General features: G+C 41.2%; 1 protein-coding gene across 1 annotated transcript in view; it reads right to left on the reverse strand.

Annotated features, from left to right (window-relative positions):
* The window catches only part of ARID5B (AT-rich interaction domain 5B), a gene marked incomplete at both ends in the record, with an annotated part of 187,994 nt that overhangs the window by 5,955 nt on the left and 161,289 nt on the right, over positions 1–20,750 (reverse strand). The window contains 1 exon segment of the mRNA XM_079696564.1: positions 16,854–16,951. Coding sequence (XP_079552690.1) covers positions 16,854–16,951 — 98 coding nt within the window.

The raw sequence follows: 20,750 nt of genomic DNA on the forward strand, positions 1-20,750 counted from the left end.
TCCAGTAGTGTTGATGCTATGGGGGTTTACTTTCTTGTCTCAATACAGGCAGTTAATTGAGTGACTTCATCTTCCCCGGTCAAAACCAGCACCTGGTAGCTTACATACTGCTTTCTTTGCAAGACCTCTTTCTTGTTTTGCGAAGCTGTACACCGAGGATACCAATGGACACATCCAAAGTCACAGCATCATCACTGCCCATGGGACCTGGCTAGATGCTGATAACAACACCACAATAACAGCAACTATAATGCTAGCTGCCATTCGTTTATCATTCTGCCAACAGCTGTTGATTGAGCACCAACTATGTGTCAGGCAGTGTTCTAGGCACCAAGATACAGCAGTGAGCAAGATATTCAAAGCCCCTGAGGCTTACATTCTAGTAAAGTACTAGTATGTGCCAGGTAATGCCCTAGGTACATTATATAGGTTATTTCACGTAATGTCCACAACCTCCCTATGGAGTATTTACTATTATTGTTGTTGTTATTATTATTCCCTTTTCAACAGATGAGGCAACTGAGGCCCAAAAAGGCTAAATAATTTGCCTGAGTCACCCCATTTGTTAGATGTGGAATTTGAACCTAGTTCTGCCTGTCTCCCAAGTTTGCATTCATTCATGTCAAAATATAGACCAGACACTTAAGATAAAGAGGTTACGGGAGGGGAGCGCAGCACAGCGGGAAAACGGCTGTCTTATCCAGAGCTCTTGGGGGGGGTAGGTGCCTCCAATAGGAGAAGCTCTGTTTTGGGGTGCCAAGTTAAAGAGGGCCCCAGAGAGAAGGAAGGCAGACAGAACGTTCAAGCCACAAAAATCAGAGGGCTGAAAAATTCAAGCATTTTAATTATATAACTTTTTAAACAAAGTACATAAAATTGCTCTAAAAAGAGAAACATCAAACAGCTCTTGTTTTAATCTGTTTTCCCTTTGCGACGTAGCGCTTGATCTGAAAGGGAAAAATAGCTGATGTAATTAAACGGGATGGATTGCATTACAATCTCAGTTTCAACTTCAGTGATTAAAGTTTTTATAATGCATTTGGTATGATTAATGACTCACTGTGGGATTAATACAAGACTCAGCCTTAAAAATATGAACTTTAATACAGCAAACATAATTTGTTTTAAATAAGACAAGTTGACTCAATGAAGAAAATGTACTTGGCTTATAAACAACATAAATCTGTTCAAATATTGGGAACCGTAATTATTTTTAAACTAAGACTCCCAGGCAAAAACTTCTTTGGCTTGGATATTTGTTAGCTATCCTAAAACTGGTTTCTAACTATGCAATTTGGATCTCAAGTACTTAAACGTACACAACTGTTCGGGTTTTTGAGTACAGACGTGGGGACATTTGTGATCATGGTATTTCACTCTTTAATAAAATACCAAGTAAATTATGGGAAAATCAAATCTCAATTTACAGCAATTAGAAACAAAAGTCATTACTGAGCATGCTCAGGCAAGGTATGTGCAAGAAGGCGTGAATAATAGTTTCGAGCCCTGCGTCTGGCAGTGGGCCAGCCATGAAGATCAACACAGCCCATGGGGAATAGTTATCTTCAGATCCCATTACAAACTGAGTTTAAACATGTTACAGCTGCTAAAACTGGAAACTGTTCTCTCTATGTAGACTTACTAAAATAATATATGGCTGCCAAATACCTGCTTCCCACTGTAATATTACAGTTAATGTTTATATAATAAAAAGCATAACTAAGCAGAAGAGAGAAAAAAAGCAATCTTGTTCATACTTGAATGTATTCCGTCTCATCCGTAAAGTCCCCAACATTCCCCCCAGTTGCTTTTATCTGCATGGTTCTGCCAGGGACTTTATCCCCTTCAGCAGTGGCAGGTTGGGGATTTTTGTCCGGGAGCAAAATGCATTGAATATTTTAAATTAGGAAAAATATGTTAAATTGACTTTAATGAAAACATATTTTTATTGTTAGGACAGATAGGTTTGTTTTACTTTTGTTTGGTTGCCATGCGAACCCAAGGAGCACTGAAGTCTGGGTATTCCAATGGTTATTGTTTGTTGGTACCACCCTCCCCCCAAACTCCACTCTCTAATTGAGATGGTGGCACCATGAGGGAGGGACTCCCTTCACTATGGATGACAGCATTACCTCTGAGTGTGGGGAAGGGGGTGAGAGGAAGCAGAGAACTGGGTGGGAGAGATACCCAAGGTGAGGACCCCTCACCTCAGGTCCTGATAGTCCTGGGCCGACCCAGCTTTCTAGATGGGTGCTAAGGAGACTTCAATTTCCTCGCACAATTTTGCAAGTTCAAGAAGCAGGGCAACACTTCTATTTCATTTCTTTCTTTTTTTTTTTTCCCTTTCCTTCATTTTTTTTTTTTTTTTTTTTTCTTCCCTTCACTCAGCTCAGCAGCTGGCTGGCTGACAGCAGTAAAAAATACATTTCACTTTGCTGGTCAAAGGCCTAAAGCCAGAAGCAGGAAATCTGGAATTAAATGTTTCTTGTATCTGGAAAGAGGCATGACTAAGGTAAAACTGAATCCAAACACAAACCCTGCTTGTTCAAGGCTTCCAGAGGGAGAGTGTGTGTGAGTGTGTGTGTGTGTAAAGGTCAAGTGAGTGTTTTTTTTCCCTTCTAAATCACTGAAAGATAATTATAGTGGCTCAGGGAATAAAGGCTCCCGAAATAAAACAAGAAAGGCAGCAGCTAAAAGGAAACAAGTAGAAATATGACCAGCTAAGCCCTGAAGAGCAGATCTCTTCTCACCCGGCACACAAACAATCGCTGTTCATATAGTGATTTCCGTTTGGTACGATTTTCACTGAATGTTTTTTCAGTTATCCTGTCATGGTACAACACAATTACCCCACAGGATATGATCTTATCATCTGATTATTAGAAGTTTTTACACAGTACAGAGGACGAAAGCTATTATAGGTTTCTGAACATTTAAACGTTTAACGTACATGCGATACCATTGAAAACAGGTTAGCCAACATAAGGTCAACATTGCCCAATGCAGCAAGCATTGTATAAAGAATTTAGTATAATGCAACATGACTGCACCTTACAACAAAGATTTAATCAGCCTCTCAACTGTACAGATAAAAGCAAAAATGCACCCCAGCCCCTAAGAACTCATTACACAGGAGAAATATTTTCAATGGGCTGCAACTCTAAGAATGTGGTTTGGGTTTCTGGTGGATGGAAGTAATAGGGAAGAGAAGCAATATATTCATTAGAAAATCCAGAGAAATTCCCCCCCCCCCCAATCTAATGTAGTCTGAGGATTGAAAGCTAGGCAGATAAACGGGCCTTTACTATTACCCAGATTTCACATTTCAGATTAGCAAAATGCTTATTTACGATGCCATTAATGGATCTGAAATAGGTAAGCCATCATGTATTAAAAAATAACATCTTTCCATAGGCGTAAGAATTGTAGCAGCATGAGATTTTATTTTTCCCTAGGAATAATACAAGAATAACATTTTCCACCCCAAAGCAGAAACAGTAGGGGAGCCTTTTTCTATCACCGAGATTCTTACTAAATTCAGTCACTGTGAAAAGCAAGATTTTTTTCTCCTTCTCCTTTTTTTTTTTTTTCTTAAAGACAACTTAAAATCAACCCAAGTTAAAATTAACAAATCAGTGGCATTATAACCTTGATTTATTAGTGTCTGAGCCACTAAATTATCATCATACAAGAAACTGCTGGTTTGAAAAGATTTCTGCTTTGTTAAATCTCAAGTTAAATAATGGTGCTCAGTATACTAGGTTTTTAGATCTGCCTCATCTGATATTATGAAAAATTCAATACATTTCTCTTCAGCAGAAGTCAAGGGTCAGCAAATCTATTACTGTAATGTAAGTAATCTGGCAACCTGCCAACTCTTTCTCCCTTTTATTATTTTTTTAAACACGAAGGCAGATAATTTTATATTTACAAATTCTGAAATCCTCCAGGGCCTTGCCTCTCTTTCTCAACAAAAAGCAGCAGCCTCATATTCAAGAAATGAATATTGCACATGTCCTCATCATTTGCATTTCATACAAAAGAAGAAAAGACCCTTCATCTTTATTAGGCAACATTCCCCTCCCCTCCCCATAGACAGAGGAAAAATAATGTCAAATCTCATCAGAACGAGTAACCACTAATGTCTCCTGTATTGACTAATGCTTTCATGGAATGACTGAATTTTGGGGCCAAAACATTTAGCAAACAGTGCTTAAGAGGAGAAATGAGACTCCATGTATTTATAGAGCTCTGAAAAATGATATTATAAGAATGTCTAGGACTGATTCAGTCTGAAGAGTTAGAAGAAGTGGCAAATCTTTTTTTTCTAAATTAATTAATTAATTAATTTAGTTTTGGCCATGTTGGGTCTTCGTTGCTACGCACGGGCTTTCTCTAGTTGCAGCGAGCAGGGGCTACTATTCGTTGTGGTGCGCGGGCTTCTCATTGCGGTGGCTTCTCTTGTTGCAGAGCACGGGCCCTAGGTGGGTGGGCTTCATTAGTTGTGGCACGGGGGCTCAGTAGTTGTGGCGTGCAGGCTCTAGAGCACAGGCTCAGTAGTTGCGGCGCACGGGCCTAGTTGCTCCGCGGCATAGTGGCAAATCTTTAGGGTTGTATTTGAACCTCAAGCTTACCCTAGTTACTTCATAGGCACTTTGATGCTATCAAACCAGTGAACAATTCCAGGCCCAGATTTCTACTGGTGCCTTTGGAGCAGAATAGAATATTTTAGGGGCAGAGGGGATAAAGTTGGCATGCAAATCAGGGCAAAAATGCTACTACTATTCTTTTAACTATTAGTTTTATCGTGGCATTAGAAAAGAGATGACATATTGGTTCCACTGGGGCTTCAGACCTGATCTGATCCCAAATGGAGTTATTATACCTCCAAGTTGATTCCAGGGTCGATAAATTCTAAGGTTTGGCCAGACATTTCCCTTCTCAGCCAGAAACTGAAAATATATAACTTCGCTGTGAAGTGTGGGGAAGCACTCTTTCACCAAATATGGAGCCAACAGAAGGTAAGTTTTTCTTTTTTGAAGATGAAGTACACACACTTGTTAAGGTTCCAAGAAACATGGAAAGTTCTAATCTCACATACTGTTCACCTCCAGCTCAAGGTACCAGACCACCATTCTAAAAATGTCTAAAGAGCATTTGTTGGCAGGGGGGGCGGTACGTACCAAAACAAAAGCCAGATACACAAATGTGCTGCTATGTCAACGTGCAGAGCAGTGGGAATGTTTCCTCAGTGGGCACAACACTGGTTGAGTATAATGGCCATTATGCCGCTTTGTTCCTATTCTTTTAAAAGCCAAGCTCCATCTAAGAAAAAATGTGGGCTCCAGATGAAGATCTCCACCAGTTTATGGTATAAGTTTCAGTGGAGCAGAAAAAATATCAGTCACAAAGAGAGCTGAGAAAGAGGACTTGAGTGTCAGCTTCCGACAGACGAAGATGTGAACTCAAAGCTTTGAGCACCGAACCACGGAGGGAGGTGCCATGCTGACATGTAGGCCATGGAGAATAAGCCAGCGGCAGGACCCACCTGAGCAAGAAAATGGTGGGAGAATGCAACATGGGTTCTGTGTAAAAGACTTAGCTTGGGGCTTCCCTGGTGGTGCAGTGGTTGAGAATCTGCCTGCTAGTGCAGGGGACACGGGTTCCAGCCCTGGTCTGGGAGGATCCCACATGCCGCGGAGCAACTAGGCCCATGAGCCATGGCCGCTGAGCCTGCGCGTCCGGAGCCTGTGCTCCGATAGTGAGAGGCCCACGTACCGCGATGAAGAGTGGCCCCCGCTTGCCACAATTAGAGAAAGCCCTTGCACAGAAACGAAGACCCAACACAGCCAAAATAAATAAATTAATTAATTTAAAAAAAAAAACAAAAAAACTTAGCTTGCCAATGAGCTACCAACGGTAAACTGTGGAGAGCTCTTTAAAAAGGAAATAGGTAAAAAGAGCATCATTTGTATTCTACTCTAAGATACCTAAAAGGCATGTGGCCCATTATTATCAACAACCATTATCAATGGCCACTCATCTTCAGAAAATCTCTGCCTTGGGAAAATAATCAGCTCACTGGGGGCTTCATTACCTACTCAAGGGCAAGCAGAAGATGAACAAGAAAACATTTTGAAGGCACTAATTTTCTCCATTTGCCCCAGTTGTGGGAGAGTTGTTTCTGAGGCCCATTGATGACTCTTTGCCTTCCCATAGTCGTGGAGTAACTGTGACCCTAACTAAGCAAAGAGAGGAAAGAAAGGTGCTGGGATCCCTGGCTTGATGGATGGTGGCTTGACTCCCATGAAGGAGGGTCAGCGTGAGAGACGCAGCTCCAGGATGACAGGCCCCTGAACATGGGCTGTGGGAGTCAGGGTTGGGGGGTGGGGGGGTGGAGAGAAACTTCTGGGTGTTCTTCTGGATCTCTTTCAAGGGCAGATGAACATCATTTCAAGAATAATAGACAAATACAACTACAGTGTTTTCAACGTGATGTGCACCCCCAACATGAAGGGTCCATATGTAAAAGCACAAACAACTGTCGCATTCAAGTCCCACGTGAGACACCACACATCCCAGAGCTTCTGAAATGTTCAACAATTCCCCCAAACATGTATCACTTTGATCAAACTTTGTAATAACTTGCACAAAACCAAAATGTTCCAAGAGGTTTTCAGTGGAAGAGTTAAGGATATATTTTAATGGTAAACAATTACATTCTTCTGTCATCTGATACTTTTTTTTTCCTTTCTTTTTTGGAAACATGCTTTCTGAATTTTCAATAGTTCCTTTGTGAAGGCATCTGTTACTCACATAATTGAAAAGATGTTTGTGCAGTGGCATGCTTGAGAATACAGTTATTTAATCTTAATGATAAAGCCCTGAGGACAGAAAATCATAAGTAGAAACCTCTTGTTATTTATCAAAAAGAAAAAGGGCTAAGACACCTAATCTATTCTCAAATTTAAATTCAGGCTGGATGAAAACTATCAATAAAACATGGAACCTGAAAAGTTTCTTAAATACTATAGCAAGGTTCAAAGGGGGCTGGGTAGGGGGAGTGGGAAGAAAACAAAAATGAGACAATAAGGGAGCTCTCGACAAAGAAGAAACTGCTGTTTGGCAAGCCTTTTTTGGGTCAAACAAAGAACTTGCTGTAGTTTACAGCATGACATACACACTTGATTAGTTTGTGCCTGAGGGTGTTTTTACACTCAACAGTGTAAACTCCAACTTCTATTAATTACAACTTGCATTTAGAGGCAAATTTAAGAATTTTTAAATAGAGATTTTTCAAAGGCTGTTGTTTATTTTTTTTTAAACAGAAACCAGTTTTTCTACTCCAGGGCCTGGCTGGGGTTCTGTTTTCCTTTTTTAAAGTTTCTTGAAAAATCCAGGCATTGGAAAGTTATCAGAGCATTTTAGGCATGCTGAGTGATACAGAGGGAGGCTCTTGCTTATGAAATTACCTGACTGTCCTTTGGGGAGACATTCTTTACAGATGAGAAGCTGCTCCGGGCATAGGGTGCTTACATCCACCCAATTCAGGTGCCTTATAAGAACAAGCCTGATGGGGTATCATTGGAAGAGCAGCAGCAATACCTTATTTAGTCTGCCTAAATCTCAACACTTTGTGTTAGATTTTGGGGGTTGCTGGTTGCTGATAAGGGCCAGGTGGCCTTCTGTGGGTGTGGGGAAAAGGGAGATGAGAGCGCCTGGATGGCGGTATTACAGAAGCGTTACCAACAGAGTACCCCTTGGCCAGAGTCCCCATTACCAAGACAGTGTTTACAAAGGAGATGCAAGTCCATAGATTGGTCGACCCCACCATGGGTGAGGATAGGGCACGGTCTACCCATTGGACCTCAAGGCAAGAGACTGAACAGACACTGAGAGGATAAACTATAATACCTGCCTCTGCTGTATCCAATTTGGAAATTCAGCCTTAGACCTCTCCTGACTGCCCCTTCTACCAACTCATTCCCTGCCTCTTTGTACACATTTCCTAGAGAAAGCTGTCCTTTTTGTTTGGATTTAATTTAATTCATTCAACCCCTAGTTCTTGAGTCCCTGGTATGTTCACGACGCAGTACTGGGTGCACTGGTGAGTCTCAAGGGAAGCAATACCACAAGGTCCTTGCCCTCAAATATAATTTCTTTACTGTTTCTGAGTTCTACAACTGAATTATTTTAGGCAGTGTACGATGATCTATCTTAGGTTCTAACCTAATCTCTTTAAGGTCCAGTTCATAAATTGGTACAACCAACTACGGAGAACAGTATGGAGGTTCCTTAAAAAACTAAAAATAGAACTACCATATGATCCAGCAATCCCACTCCTGGGCACATACCCAGAGAAAACCATAATTCAAAAAGACACATGCAACCCAGTGTTCACTGCAGCACTATTTACAATAGCCAGGTCATGGAAGCAACCTAAATGCCCACAGACAGACGAATGGATAAAGAAGACGTGGTACATATATACAATGGAATATTACTCAGCCATAATAAGGAACGAAATTGGGTCATTTTCAGAGATATGGATGGACCTAGAGACTTGTACAGAATGAAGTCAGAAAAAGAAAAACAAATATCGTATTTAACACATATATGTGGAATCCAGAAAAATGGTACGGATGAACGGGTTTGCAAGGCAGACATAGAGACACAGATGTAGAGAACAAACGTATGGACACCAAGGGGGGAAAGTGGGGGTTGGTGGTGGTGGTGGTGGTGGTGGGATGAATTGGGAGATTGGGATTGACATATATACACCAATATGTATAAAATAGATAATAACCTGCTTATAAAAAAATTAAATTCAAAAAAATAAACAAAAAATTAAAAAAAATAAAAAGAAAGCAAATTTTAGAAAAATTAAAAGATAGGGTCACAGCACCTCCCAGTTCTAATGAGTTGGTAGCAGTGCCTACAGGTGCCATATTGAGAAGAATTGTGACGCTGAGCCTGGGTTCTCGGGAAGCAGCATCATGTTCCCTTAGCAGTCTCTGCCATGAATGTGGTAGCATGGGCACCTCCTCATTTTTTGCCAGCCCTATTCTTGGTAGACGTTCAAAAAACACCAACTGGCTCTTGAGGGCAGCAGCAAAGGAAAAAGGCAGTCAATCAAATGGCCAATCTATCCTACCCAAGAAAAAGAAACTGGCCACCAATTTCAAAAGTAATCTTAGGCTCTGTTGATAGAGACTGACACTGCCCACATCCCAAGAAATACTATATGCCACATCTGGAATAGCTTTGGGTCTTCTAAGTGACACAAATGGGAGGCATTTACATGAGAGCAAGCCAAACTGGTGAAAGTCCATATATCGTGCTCTGAGGCTTGAATGAATGGATTAGGAAGACTTGAAGTGGGAGAGGAGCTTTGCCAAGTGTATGGAGGCCCATCACCGAGAAAAAAGAGCATGTGGAATGAGTCAGTCCCAAAAGGCAAGGCAGAGTCAATGGGAAGCCACAGGTATGCTGCTCAGTATGGGAAGAGTGTACAGATGAAGAGTGCCTTCAACAGTGGTGCTTCTCCGTTGCCTCCCCACTGCAGGGCGATTAAGCAGAGACTGGATTATAGCCCGATGCCAGAGACAGTTCAGTCCTCATGGAACACAGCAGCCCACAGGCGTGTTTAGTTTACATAAAATATTTTCAGAAATATTGGAGCCAGTATTTGTAAGTTGGGTGATTTCACATAAAAATTATCTCCAGAACATGGAAGGTGTGCAAGCACCGAGACTGTGTCCTTCTAAGGCGGTAAGTATCGCTGATCCCACTGGGCCTCTCTCTCGCCCGGCTGTGGGTTTTGCACTTTCCAGCCTGGCCACACCTGTGCTCACCCATGCTACCTGCCCCCTTCAACATCTGAGTTTGTGACCGCTGGTGTGGAGCACTGCTTCTCCAGTGACCTGGTGAGAGGGACCAGTTTCCTAAATTTCCTGTCTGTTGCTGACTGATACTTTTGTAAAATACCATAAAAAGGAATTAACAGGAAAATGAGAACTTTTAAAAGACATACAAAATGCAAGCCCCCATTAAAAAAAATTCAACAGACAAAAAATTATTCTGGCAAACTGCCATGTAAGTGTATCAGTGGTTATGCATAGCTGCCCCATTCACAGAGCACAGATGGGCCAGAAGAGCCTCACTTGAGTAACACTGGTCGAGAGGATTGCTAAAGGATCCCTGAAATCTGTGTATCCTGCCTGTGGCCTCCTGAGCTGTGTACTGATTAACTCCAAGGATGTCAAAATGAGCAGGAATGCACCAAGTCTTGTGCTGGACATGAACAGAGCTGTGGCTCACCTTACTTCCCCTTGGCTTCCCCCAGTATGACTGGCTGAATCCCTTAGAACCTGATGTATGTTTGGCTTTTACCTTACAGCACATACTTATTTAAAACGTGAACCTCTCACACACTGCCTTCCACCTTCAGAGAATAAAAGGCCAAAGCTCCATCTGACTATCACTGGGATTCCGCCCAAATGCATGGGGCTTGGGTGCAGCTCACCCCAAGTCACTGCCCAGGAAAACGCCTGAGCCAGGCGGCATGACAGTCTCACCCCAGGAATGCTTCTGGGAAAAGCAAGAGGGTAGACTTTGAAATTGGGCATTAAGTACATAAGAAGATGAGGCATAATTGTTCATTTCCCCCACAAACAAATACATTTGTTTATGATTTTCTAAATACTCAGAAAAGCACATCATAAAGTACTTTTGCCTTAATGCTCCTTTTAAAATCCCTAGTAACAATTTCATGTGCTCCACAGACACAGACCATGTAATTTATTAAGGAAAATTAAAACCAGTAATCTGGTATTCTGTGTAACGATTTTTTCCCCCTTGCATGTGCTTAAAAAACATTAAAAAAAAAAAAAAGGAAACAAATCTGCATGTGAAAACTGTCTTTAAAGTGAATTACTATTCCAGAAAATCAAGCTAAGACAATTCCACTAAAGTAACCATTTTCCTTTTTGTTCCTTTACTGATAAAGTTATTTGGGGCATCTTCAACGAAGAGTTGAATGAGAAAGAAAATGTTCCACTGAGAAGTGTCCTGCACAGAAGGAGGTGGGCATTTTTCTTTGCATTATAATCTACAGTAACTTTATCTATAAATCCTGAACAAGAAGTGTCCAGAATAACCACACTTCATAAGCCTTGCTGAGTTGGAGACATCTACATAGCAACAGTCTTTCGATGGGGAAACGTTAATGCTTTTTATATTGGTGATCATCTGTAACATGAGCAATTAAGTACAGTACTAATGGACTGTGGCCAGGAGCCTGGTACTAATATTAAAAACTGACAGAGATGAATAGGTTTGGAAGCAAAACCAGGCTGACAAAGACATTTTATGAAGTGCTTGGACCTATTTGATTTAAACCAATCAGAGGCAAGTTTGGACCAGTCAGGCCTTCAGCGACAATGATGCATTCACAGGCATTGTACCTACCATTCCTGCTATGCCTTAAATAAAAACAACATTGATTCTTTTCAACAACCTGCACTTTCATTATTACATTCATTAATAAACCAAAAGTGCCCAACTAATATACAAGTAACGTTTACTGAGGGAACCGGCTACTTTTTTCTTGTTGGAAAATGAAAACATTTACTGGAAGCACGAACCACACTGCATGAAAAATAAATCAGTGGATAATGCATAGTAGATCACTCATTGCTTCTTCATCTTCTAGGAAAGCAAATCTGGTGGTAGGGAAATAGGAAAAGGAGCCAGTCTCTGTATTAGAGTGAAAACAAGAGCCCAGGTGAACCGGCAGCAGAGGGGGAACTCCAATCATTCTCATCTGGTTTGGAAGGCTTTAAACATTGCCAAGGGCATCTCCAGACTAGATGTTTGCTCACAAAATCCTGACCCTTTAAAACTCCCTGAACCTTCTGGAAGACAATGGCCCTTCACCAATCTAGTCATCCCTGTTTTAATTGTGTTAGCACAGCCTATAACTAGCAAGAATGAATGAAATCTGCCAAAATCACTCAACACAGTTGTAGTCAAGAGCTTCAGCCTTTTCTTTGACCAAAGCATAACTGGTTCAAGTCCCTGGACAGATCTGAGTGTATACTCTTCCCTTCTTTGGTAGAACCATCAAAGAGAAGTAAGACCTCTAGCGCAGTAAGTCCCAGACATTTCTCCCCACCACAACACACAGGAGTATGGGTGACTCCTTTAGAGCGTGGTTCAAATGAGTGAGGGTGGCATTATGGTAAGTAGAGTCTGATTTCTTTAAAAAAATACCAATATTTGCAGATGATTGATTTAACTATTATAGATTACTAATTATTCATGACATCCCTTGTATCTGACCACAACAATGCAAGAGGGACTTAGATGGCAAAAGGAAATGCCTACTGTAAAACTCTTAGAGGGAAACACAGGCAGAACACTCTTTGACATAAATCGCAGCAATGTCTTTTTGGATCCACCTCCTAGAGTAATGAAAATAAAAACAAAAATAAACAAATGGGACCTGATTAAACTTAAAAGCTTTTGCACAGCAAAAGGTTTCCATAAGCAAAATGAAAAGACAACCCTCAGAGTGGGAGAAAATATTTGTGAATGATGTGACGGACAAGGGATTAATCTCCAAAATATACAAACAGCTCATTCAGCTCTGTATCAAAACAAAAACAAAAACAACCCAATCAAAAAACAGGCAAAAGACCTAAATAGACATTTCTCCAAAGAAGACATACAGGTGGCCAAAAAGCACATGACAAGATGCTCAACATCTCTAATCATTAGAGAAATGCAAATCAACACTACAATGAGGTATCACCTCACACCAGTCAGAATGGCCATCATCAAAAAATCTACAAACAATAAATGCTGGAGAGGGTGTGGAGTAAAGGGAACCCTCTTGCACTGTTGGTGGGAATGTAAATTGATACAGCCACTATGGAGAACAGTATGAAGGTTCCTTAAAAAAACTAAAACAGGGCTTCCCTGGTGGCACAGTGGTTGAGAGTCCGCCTGCCGATGCTGGGGACATGGGTTCGTGCCCTGGTCTGGGAGGATCCCACATGCCACAGAGCAACTAAGCCCATGAGCCACAACTACTGAGTCTGCACTCTAGGGCCCGTGAGCCACAACTACTGAGCCCGCGTGCCACAACTAATGAAGCCTGCATGCCTAGAACCTGTGCTCCGCAACAAGAGAAGCCACCGCAAAGAGAAGCCTGAGCACCTCAACAAAGAGTAGCCCCCACTTACTGCAATTAGAGGAAGCCCACGCGCAGCAACAAAGACCCAAAGCAGCCAAAAAAAAAAAAAAAAACTTATTAATTAATTAATTTAAAAAACACAGCCTCTTAAAAAAAAAAAAGATACATGCACCCCAATATTCACTGCAGCACTATTTACAATAGCCAAGACATGGAAGTAACCTAAATTTCCATTGACAGAGGAATGGATAAAGAAAATGTGGTACATATGTACAATGGAATATTACTCAGCCATAAAGAAGGATGGAATAATACCATCTGCAGCAACATGGATGGACCTAGAGATTGTCATACTAAGTGAAGTAAGTCAGAGAAAGACAAATATTATATGATATCACCCATATGTGGGATCTAGTTTTAAAAAATTATAAAAATGCACTTATTTTACCATACAGAAACAGACTTACAGATATCAAAAACAATTTACGGTTACCAAAGGGGAAATACAGTGGGGAGGGATAAATCAGGAGCTTGGGATTAACGTACACACACTACTATACATAAGATAGATAACCAACAAGCACCCACTGTATAGCACAGGGAACTCTACTCAATGCTCTACAATGGCCTATATGGGAAAAGAATCTGAAAAAGAATGGAAACATGTATATCTATAACTGAATCACTTAGTTGTACACCTGAAACAAACAACACTGTAAATCCACTATACTCCACTGTAAAATAAAAATTAAATTAAAAAAAAGAAAGGAAATGCAAATGCCAAGAATGGGTTAAGGACCGTGCTAATCACCCTGGAACAGCTGTGCTCCAACCTGGGTTTCAGGTTCTGTGCAGGGATTTCTATGTTGGGGGCCCCATGGGGCGCCCACAGCTGACTACTGTCTCTCAACTCCAAATCCACTCTTCTGTGCTCTGCTTGGTGATGCTGGGACTGGGACAACATAAATTACATGTCTCTCTTGTCAGCTGTCTTCCTATTGGGGTTCTGCAAATGGGGCCCTAGCAGGCCAGGGGAAGAGAGGAGGGACCACCTTCCCTTTTGCTTGCTGTTCATTTCAGTGCCAACCCAACAATGATGTAGCAGCAGCAGTTGGTTCCACCCTGTCGCGCCTTTCAACAATCCCTGAGTAGTTTCAGTGCGTTTCCTCTGAGGTCTGGCCCCAGCCACAGAGCATGCCTCTTTAGGTCTGCGCCCAGCTCCACGGTGCCTCTCCTCTGAGCCCCTGAAGGACCAGTACTGGCTGGGTGCCTCTACCTATCAGGGATCTGAACCCCAGTTTGGTGAGGTCCACTCTCCAAACTTGTGGGTGGTGATAACCTACCTTCTTTTCTCTATTCCTTCAACCCTAGGAAACCTATAGTTACTGCCTCCAGATTAGTGGACTGCTTCACACCGACGCTTGTTAAGCAGTTCCCTACAGTAAATTCTCTTTGTTGAATACTTAGTGTGGGTTTTTATTTTCCTTCCTGGATCCTGACTGATACACTGACCAAACAAATTCTAGATTTGGAGGAGTAACCGACATAGCTTTTCAAAAAATGTATTCCAGTGGGAGACGAAACCTTTATGAAGTCTGTTCCCAAGAATGAGAGAAGAAAAATCTCTAAAAATCTTTAATAATGTTTTTAGTTGCTAAAGTTGGAGGTATCTCTATTAGAATTTTCCATTTTGACTGACTGAAGGCATGTGGGATTCTGCTACTCCAGGAAGAGGTAAATCATAAAACAAAAGTACACAACCTTCAAAAGAACATATCTTGGCATTTCATTTAAGATTGAAGCTATTTTTATCCACACAACTGCTTGAGTAAATTAAACACACAGCCACACACACACCCGCACACACACACACACACGTACCTAGTACTATGAAATCCAATCCTTTTTCTATCCCAAACCTTATCTGTTTTTTGACCATGTGATGCTTTCTAATACATTTGATTAATTTTTCACTCTAACTAGGTGAGCCAGCTCCCAGCTGAGATAACACTCCTTTTTCAAATTTTAATTGCTATCTGGTCCCTTAAGTGTGATGGTTCACACGTTGGGGAGGTTGGCACATGGAGCTAAGGGAGGTTCACTATCTGAAAGTAGAGACAGTGTTGCTAATGAAAATGTTTTGATTAAAGCCTTGACTCATAATCCAAACAAGATGACTGTGGTACCTCAGACACTACAGAACACTCACCCCAGGTACCAGTGCCTTTTCGTACTAGAACTTCAGTGCTGTAAGTGTTATGTACAGTGAGGGTGCGGGCTTTTGTATTAAATACTGTGAGAAATAATACTCACATTTTAAAAATTCGTGCAGTGTACTGCAAACAATGCTATGAAAAGTAATAATTTGAATTCCTGTTATCAATTTTTTAAAAATCCTTCTGGATTATAACACTGTCAAGTAAGGCAATCTCTTGGGAATACTTTGTGGGAATTTTTCGTAGGGTACTAAACCCAACTCAATTTTCTGTGATTATACCTATAAAAACATTCCAAGTTTCACTGAATGGCCATACTAAAAGAGGCTCTGTGTTAAGTGCAATGCAGATAAAAATATAACTGGACTCAAAAGAAATATGACTAAGAGTTGATGTGTGAGGTGACATTATCTGAAGATGCATTTGTATGATCCAAAGATGGGTGTTAAGCAAGTGGGTTGAAGTTGGAATGGTAACTGACTATGTGAAGAGCAACCATCACATTTAGCACTTGTGTTTTATTTTTCAAAGGAGCAAGCTAACTGGCCCGTTTGCTCCGCTGACTGTGTCTTGACTTCATTCCATCCATGGCCATCATTAAAACACACACAGACACACAGACACCTCTACTTGGATCTCACAAGCTCTGAATTTGAAACCATGAAGCCAAGTCGGTCAACACTACTGCAGGGAAACGCCAGTGATAAGGAAGCTGTTATGACCTAAAGAGATTAAGTAGGCGCTGGAAGTACAGAGCAAGGATAACACGTGATTTATGCTAACTGGTCTCCAGCACTGTGGGTAACACAGTCCTAATGCAAAGGGGAAAATTTCCTGAGGATACAACCCTCACAGGAGGCCAATTTGGCATTATTTCTTGTTTGCATTATCATCACCTTTCTGAGAGAAGCTGAAATTATTAGAAAACCAAACCACACAGAGCTTGGCCAGAAAGGATTTCCTGGGTCAAAAGCATTAGAAGAAAAACACCAAGATGGGAAAAAACAATGGATCTTATCTGGGACCACTTTACAGTCAACATGAATACTTTTCAATATTAATGCAGTTACATGGCAACCTCATAGTAACACCACAGACCCCAGAAGCTCAAAGTTTTCCAGAAGCTGAAAGTTCTCACAGTAAATAAACCTACAGAGTACAGAGAACATATTGAATAATGTATGCTTGGTGGGGGGTCGGTAAGGGGTAAGTGTTATCAGGCAGGTGGTCACAGGATAAAACCAAACTAAAGGAACTTCATCTAATTTCATCCCTCATAACCAGAAAAAGCCATGTTCCCTAAAAATCACAAGGCAGTATGCAAAGTAAAATGCCAGAGGGATATTTTCTGTTTCCTAAAAGGTCTTATGCTTGACCAATTAACTTCCAATTAACACACTTTTAATTAATCAATGACTTTCCAAGAAAGGGCGCCTTACCTTTCATAATGTCTGCGGGTACAAGTGGCGGCACTGGTGCTCCCAGGATTACCGCCTAATTCATCATAAATATGTTTCCATTGACGGCGGGCTGTTATCTGAAAAAAGTGGCAATGAGAAATTTAATCTTGCATCATAAGAGATTCACAGTGCCAGGATTCAATACATACGCAACAGTCAGAAGAGAACGGTCTATTCTGAAAACCCAGAAACAGAGAAGTCCAAATGAATACATGGGAGACTTACGGGCTTATAGTAAGATCTCACTTTTAGCATTTTTCTTTACAGTAAAAATGGAATTCTGCTTTGGGCTCTATATTTTGTCACCCTTAGCGCATTTTTATCTGAGGCATCTCCCTGGATATTCATTTGGTATTTGCCCCCAAGGTCCCAAACTTATACTCTGTTCCTTTATGTCATGTGATAAAACATCAAAATAAAATAAGATTTCAGCTAAAATATATCTTAGTGTACCAGTTTAAATGAATCAGAATTAACATTACTTGCTTAAGGGATATGGTAATGGGTGGCTGAGTACACAGGTAAAGACAGAGTTTTCATAAAACATGCTTTTGTATTTTCTGGTTTTCAACTATTGTGATGTGTTGCCTACTTTAAAGACTAAAAATAAAATTCCTACACAAATTAATTAAAATGATCAAGTTGGTTATGAAATTTATAGTCATCTCAGGCTGTATTTTTATGCCAGCTCCTCTAACCATCAGAACAAAACCAAAATCTGTAACTGTCTATGTCACAAGCTGTTTATTTTTCTTCACTTAGGTCAGGAAAATGGGATATCCATCAAATCCTATGAAAATTAACATATTCCAAAGTTAAAATAACAAACAGCTTGCAACATACCGAAAGGCATACTATGGTCTTTTTTTTTCTTTAATTTTATTTTTATATATAAATTAAGATTTTACAAAATAACAGGTGCATGATCTAGCAAATGATTCATTTGGGGAAACCACGTCATTTACTACATCTGAGCAATCTAGTGTTTCCTTGAAACTGGGAAGACTGAGCAAGTTCTGAGATCTTTGTGAACGTTTCTAAACAGGGCTCCAGGAAAACTCTGTTAGTGGAATGTGCAGGGGGCAGGGCGTGGCAGAGGTGCCAGTGGCATTTAAACAATCAGAACAGGAGGCTTCTTTTGAAAAACACCCGCAGAGCTGCCAGCGGAGTTCACTTAGGGGCTAGAGGCAGCAATGCGTGAAAAAAAAATCTCAGCGTGCATCCAGGGGCTCTGTGATTGCGATCTAAGGAGGAGAAGGGTGGTTAAATATCATAGGGTAAATGGCACCCTTTCCATTTCAAATAAAGAGAACCCCTTCATTTCCATAAACCCTTCTTAACAGACCCAAGTAGGACCTCCAGACAATGTGAGTTTTGCATTGTTCAATTTCCCATGAAGCATTCTTGAACCAATTTGTTTCAATAGCTCTTGTTAGCCTGAGCCACCTCTTAGATCTACTAGTAGGTATAACTAAAAATCCTCCTGTATTTGTAGCTTGGTTTAGATTATAATAATAAATGTTTTGTCAGACCCCTTTAAAAATACTCAAAATACATATTTTGGTAATTATTTTATATTTAGTTACAATCCCCCTCCAACCTTTTAAATATTGCAGTTTCAGGCTGATCCATTCTAGACCTGTGTATCACAGAAGAATAAACAGATTCCCCTTCTTCCAAGTATCTACCTTATTCCTCAAAGCCCTTAGAATACTGAGTCCCTTGAAACAAATCTCCATATTCCCTTCCCTCAGGTGAGGTGTGGGCCCTGGAAAATAGCCCATGTGTGTTCCTGCAATCACTTCAGAAAGAAACCATCACTCGTCATTCTTGTTATCTCTTGTGTACACTGTATTTTATATTTTGTAAAGAGTTTTCATATCCATGATACCATTTAATCCTCCTATCAGCCTGTGAGGCAGATTATAGGAATCTCATTCACAAAGGAAACAAGTCTCAGAGCGGTTGCACGACTTCCCTAAGGACACACAGCAGCAGAGTGGGAATGCCAGGACTCATACCGATGTCTTATGGTCCCAAGAGCAGACTTTTTTCCACGACATCAAAGCAGCCTCCATATCAGAATGACCTGATGAACAGTGTAGCAGGGTGACAATATAGAACTCCAGGGGCCTTTTGCTTCGAAGGAAGGAGATAACTGTGGGACCCATAGCTTCTGCTACAAGTTCTCAAATTCTCACTAGTGGGAAAATAGCATCGCTACGAGGTCAGCAAGAATATAAGTGGGTGGGTTGGGTTACCAGTGCTCTGAGATTTTACTCTCTTAAAGTAAAACCATTAAAACTGTGGTTCCTGCCACCCTGCCCACTTGTGTCTCTAGTTAGAACATAGGTTCACCATTAAATCACAGATAGGTCCCAATTATACCAGAATCCATCCATTCACTCATCCATTCACTCACCAAACATTTATTGAATATCTCCCATTTGTTGGGTACTGTGCTAGCAGCTGGGTGGCAACAGTAAAAACCCAACACCCAAGATGACTGCATCCTAGTGGCAGATACCCAAAAATAAACAAATGACCAAATATATAAACAAAGTACTACTGACTGTGAAAAATATAATGAACAAGAGGCCACCGCTGACAGGGATATGTGTGGAAACTGGCCGTGTTCCCTACCCACAACCCATCATCCAGACTAGGGGATGCCCTGTTAATAAACACATGCCTATGACAGAAATGACAAAACTTCTTTGAGAATAAATAATGAATTATCAAAAGGAAAATCCAAAAATCTTCCTCACGCTAGGATTGAAACTGTGGCAGCGGGAAGCCAGCATCAGTCACCACTTGGCATTAATAAACCATAGGCAGCTGGCTAGGGGTCTGTGTTAGCCCCCTGCTAGCAGGTTCTGGTCTTTCAATACCGTTTTTACCAGTGGAGAAAAGACAAGGGCTGGGCCTTCAAGGAAGTGGGTTCTCAACTGTTTACTGAGCTTCCACTGGCCAGCCTGGATGAATCAGGCCATTTTGAGATATTTTCTTTCCACAGGAAAGTCATAAAATGTGCTCTTTCCAACTGCTAAATGCTTTTAAGTACACAGTTCTCCTGGGTATACATCTCTTATTTTTTGTGCCCAGATGCGCTTTCAGTTCAAACGCTGACCATAGGCTCTACAGCAAGAAACGTCTAAATCCTCGCCTTGTCCAAACCTACAGGGGGTCTCAGAGCCCTACGAGGAGAGAGAGGAGGACGCAGCTGGGACAGCTCCTGGGCATCCTGCCCCCACCTGTGTACATCTGCCTTCTGTACTAATAGGCTTTCGTCGTGCCTAGGCATGCACTGGCTTTGGGTTTTTATTCTGTTGTCCTCTCTGGGTGTGTGTAAGCTTTAAACCCAGTCTCAGGCAGAAGCAATGTCTGCCTCCTGGTATCTGGCCCCCAGCCCCATTTAGCTGGAAAGTTTGATCTAGCCATGGGGTTAGCTTGATCAACTCTCTCATAAAGCCTCAGGCTTCCTGGACATGTTCACGTTTCAACCTGACCTTCTATTATTTTAGGTTTTTAAGGATACAAAGAACTCTGGCTGTCTGTTTCCTAAAGAAAATTCATCCAAGCAGTTACTTCTCTTGGATTCCTGACATCAACACATCTGCTGCTGTTTACCATTCTAGGACACTACCAGGTACAGAGGCTCCGAGGCGGAAGGGAGGGAGGAGGGTTGAGGGTGGGGTGACAGCATGAAAAGAAAGAGACGTCACCGCTTTTAAGGGTTCACAATCCAGCAGGATTCATAATGCCATACAATTAACCATAAAGCAAGACAGAAAACTGAGAGGACCACACCCAGGTAGAGTAAACCAATCTAGGTGCATATGAAACTTAATCTCACTTTGAAGACACTTGATAGTC

This window comes from Hyperoodon ampullatus, assembly GCF_949752795.1.
Source record: "Hyperoodon ampullatus genome assembly, chromosome: 1".
Lineage (NCBI taxonomy): Eukaryota > Metazoa > Chordata > Mammalia > Artiodactyla > Ziphiidae > Hyperoodon > Hyperoodon ampullatus.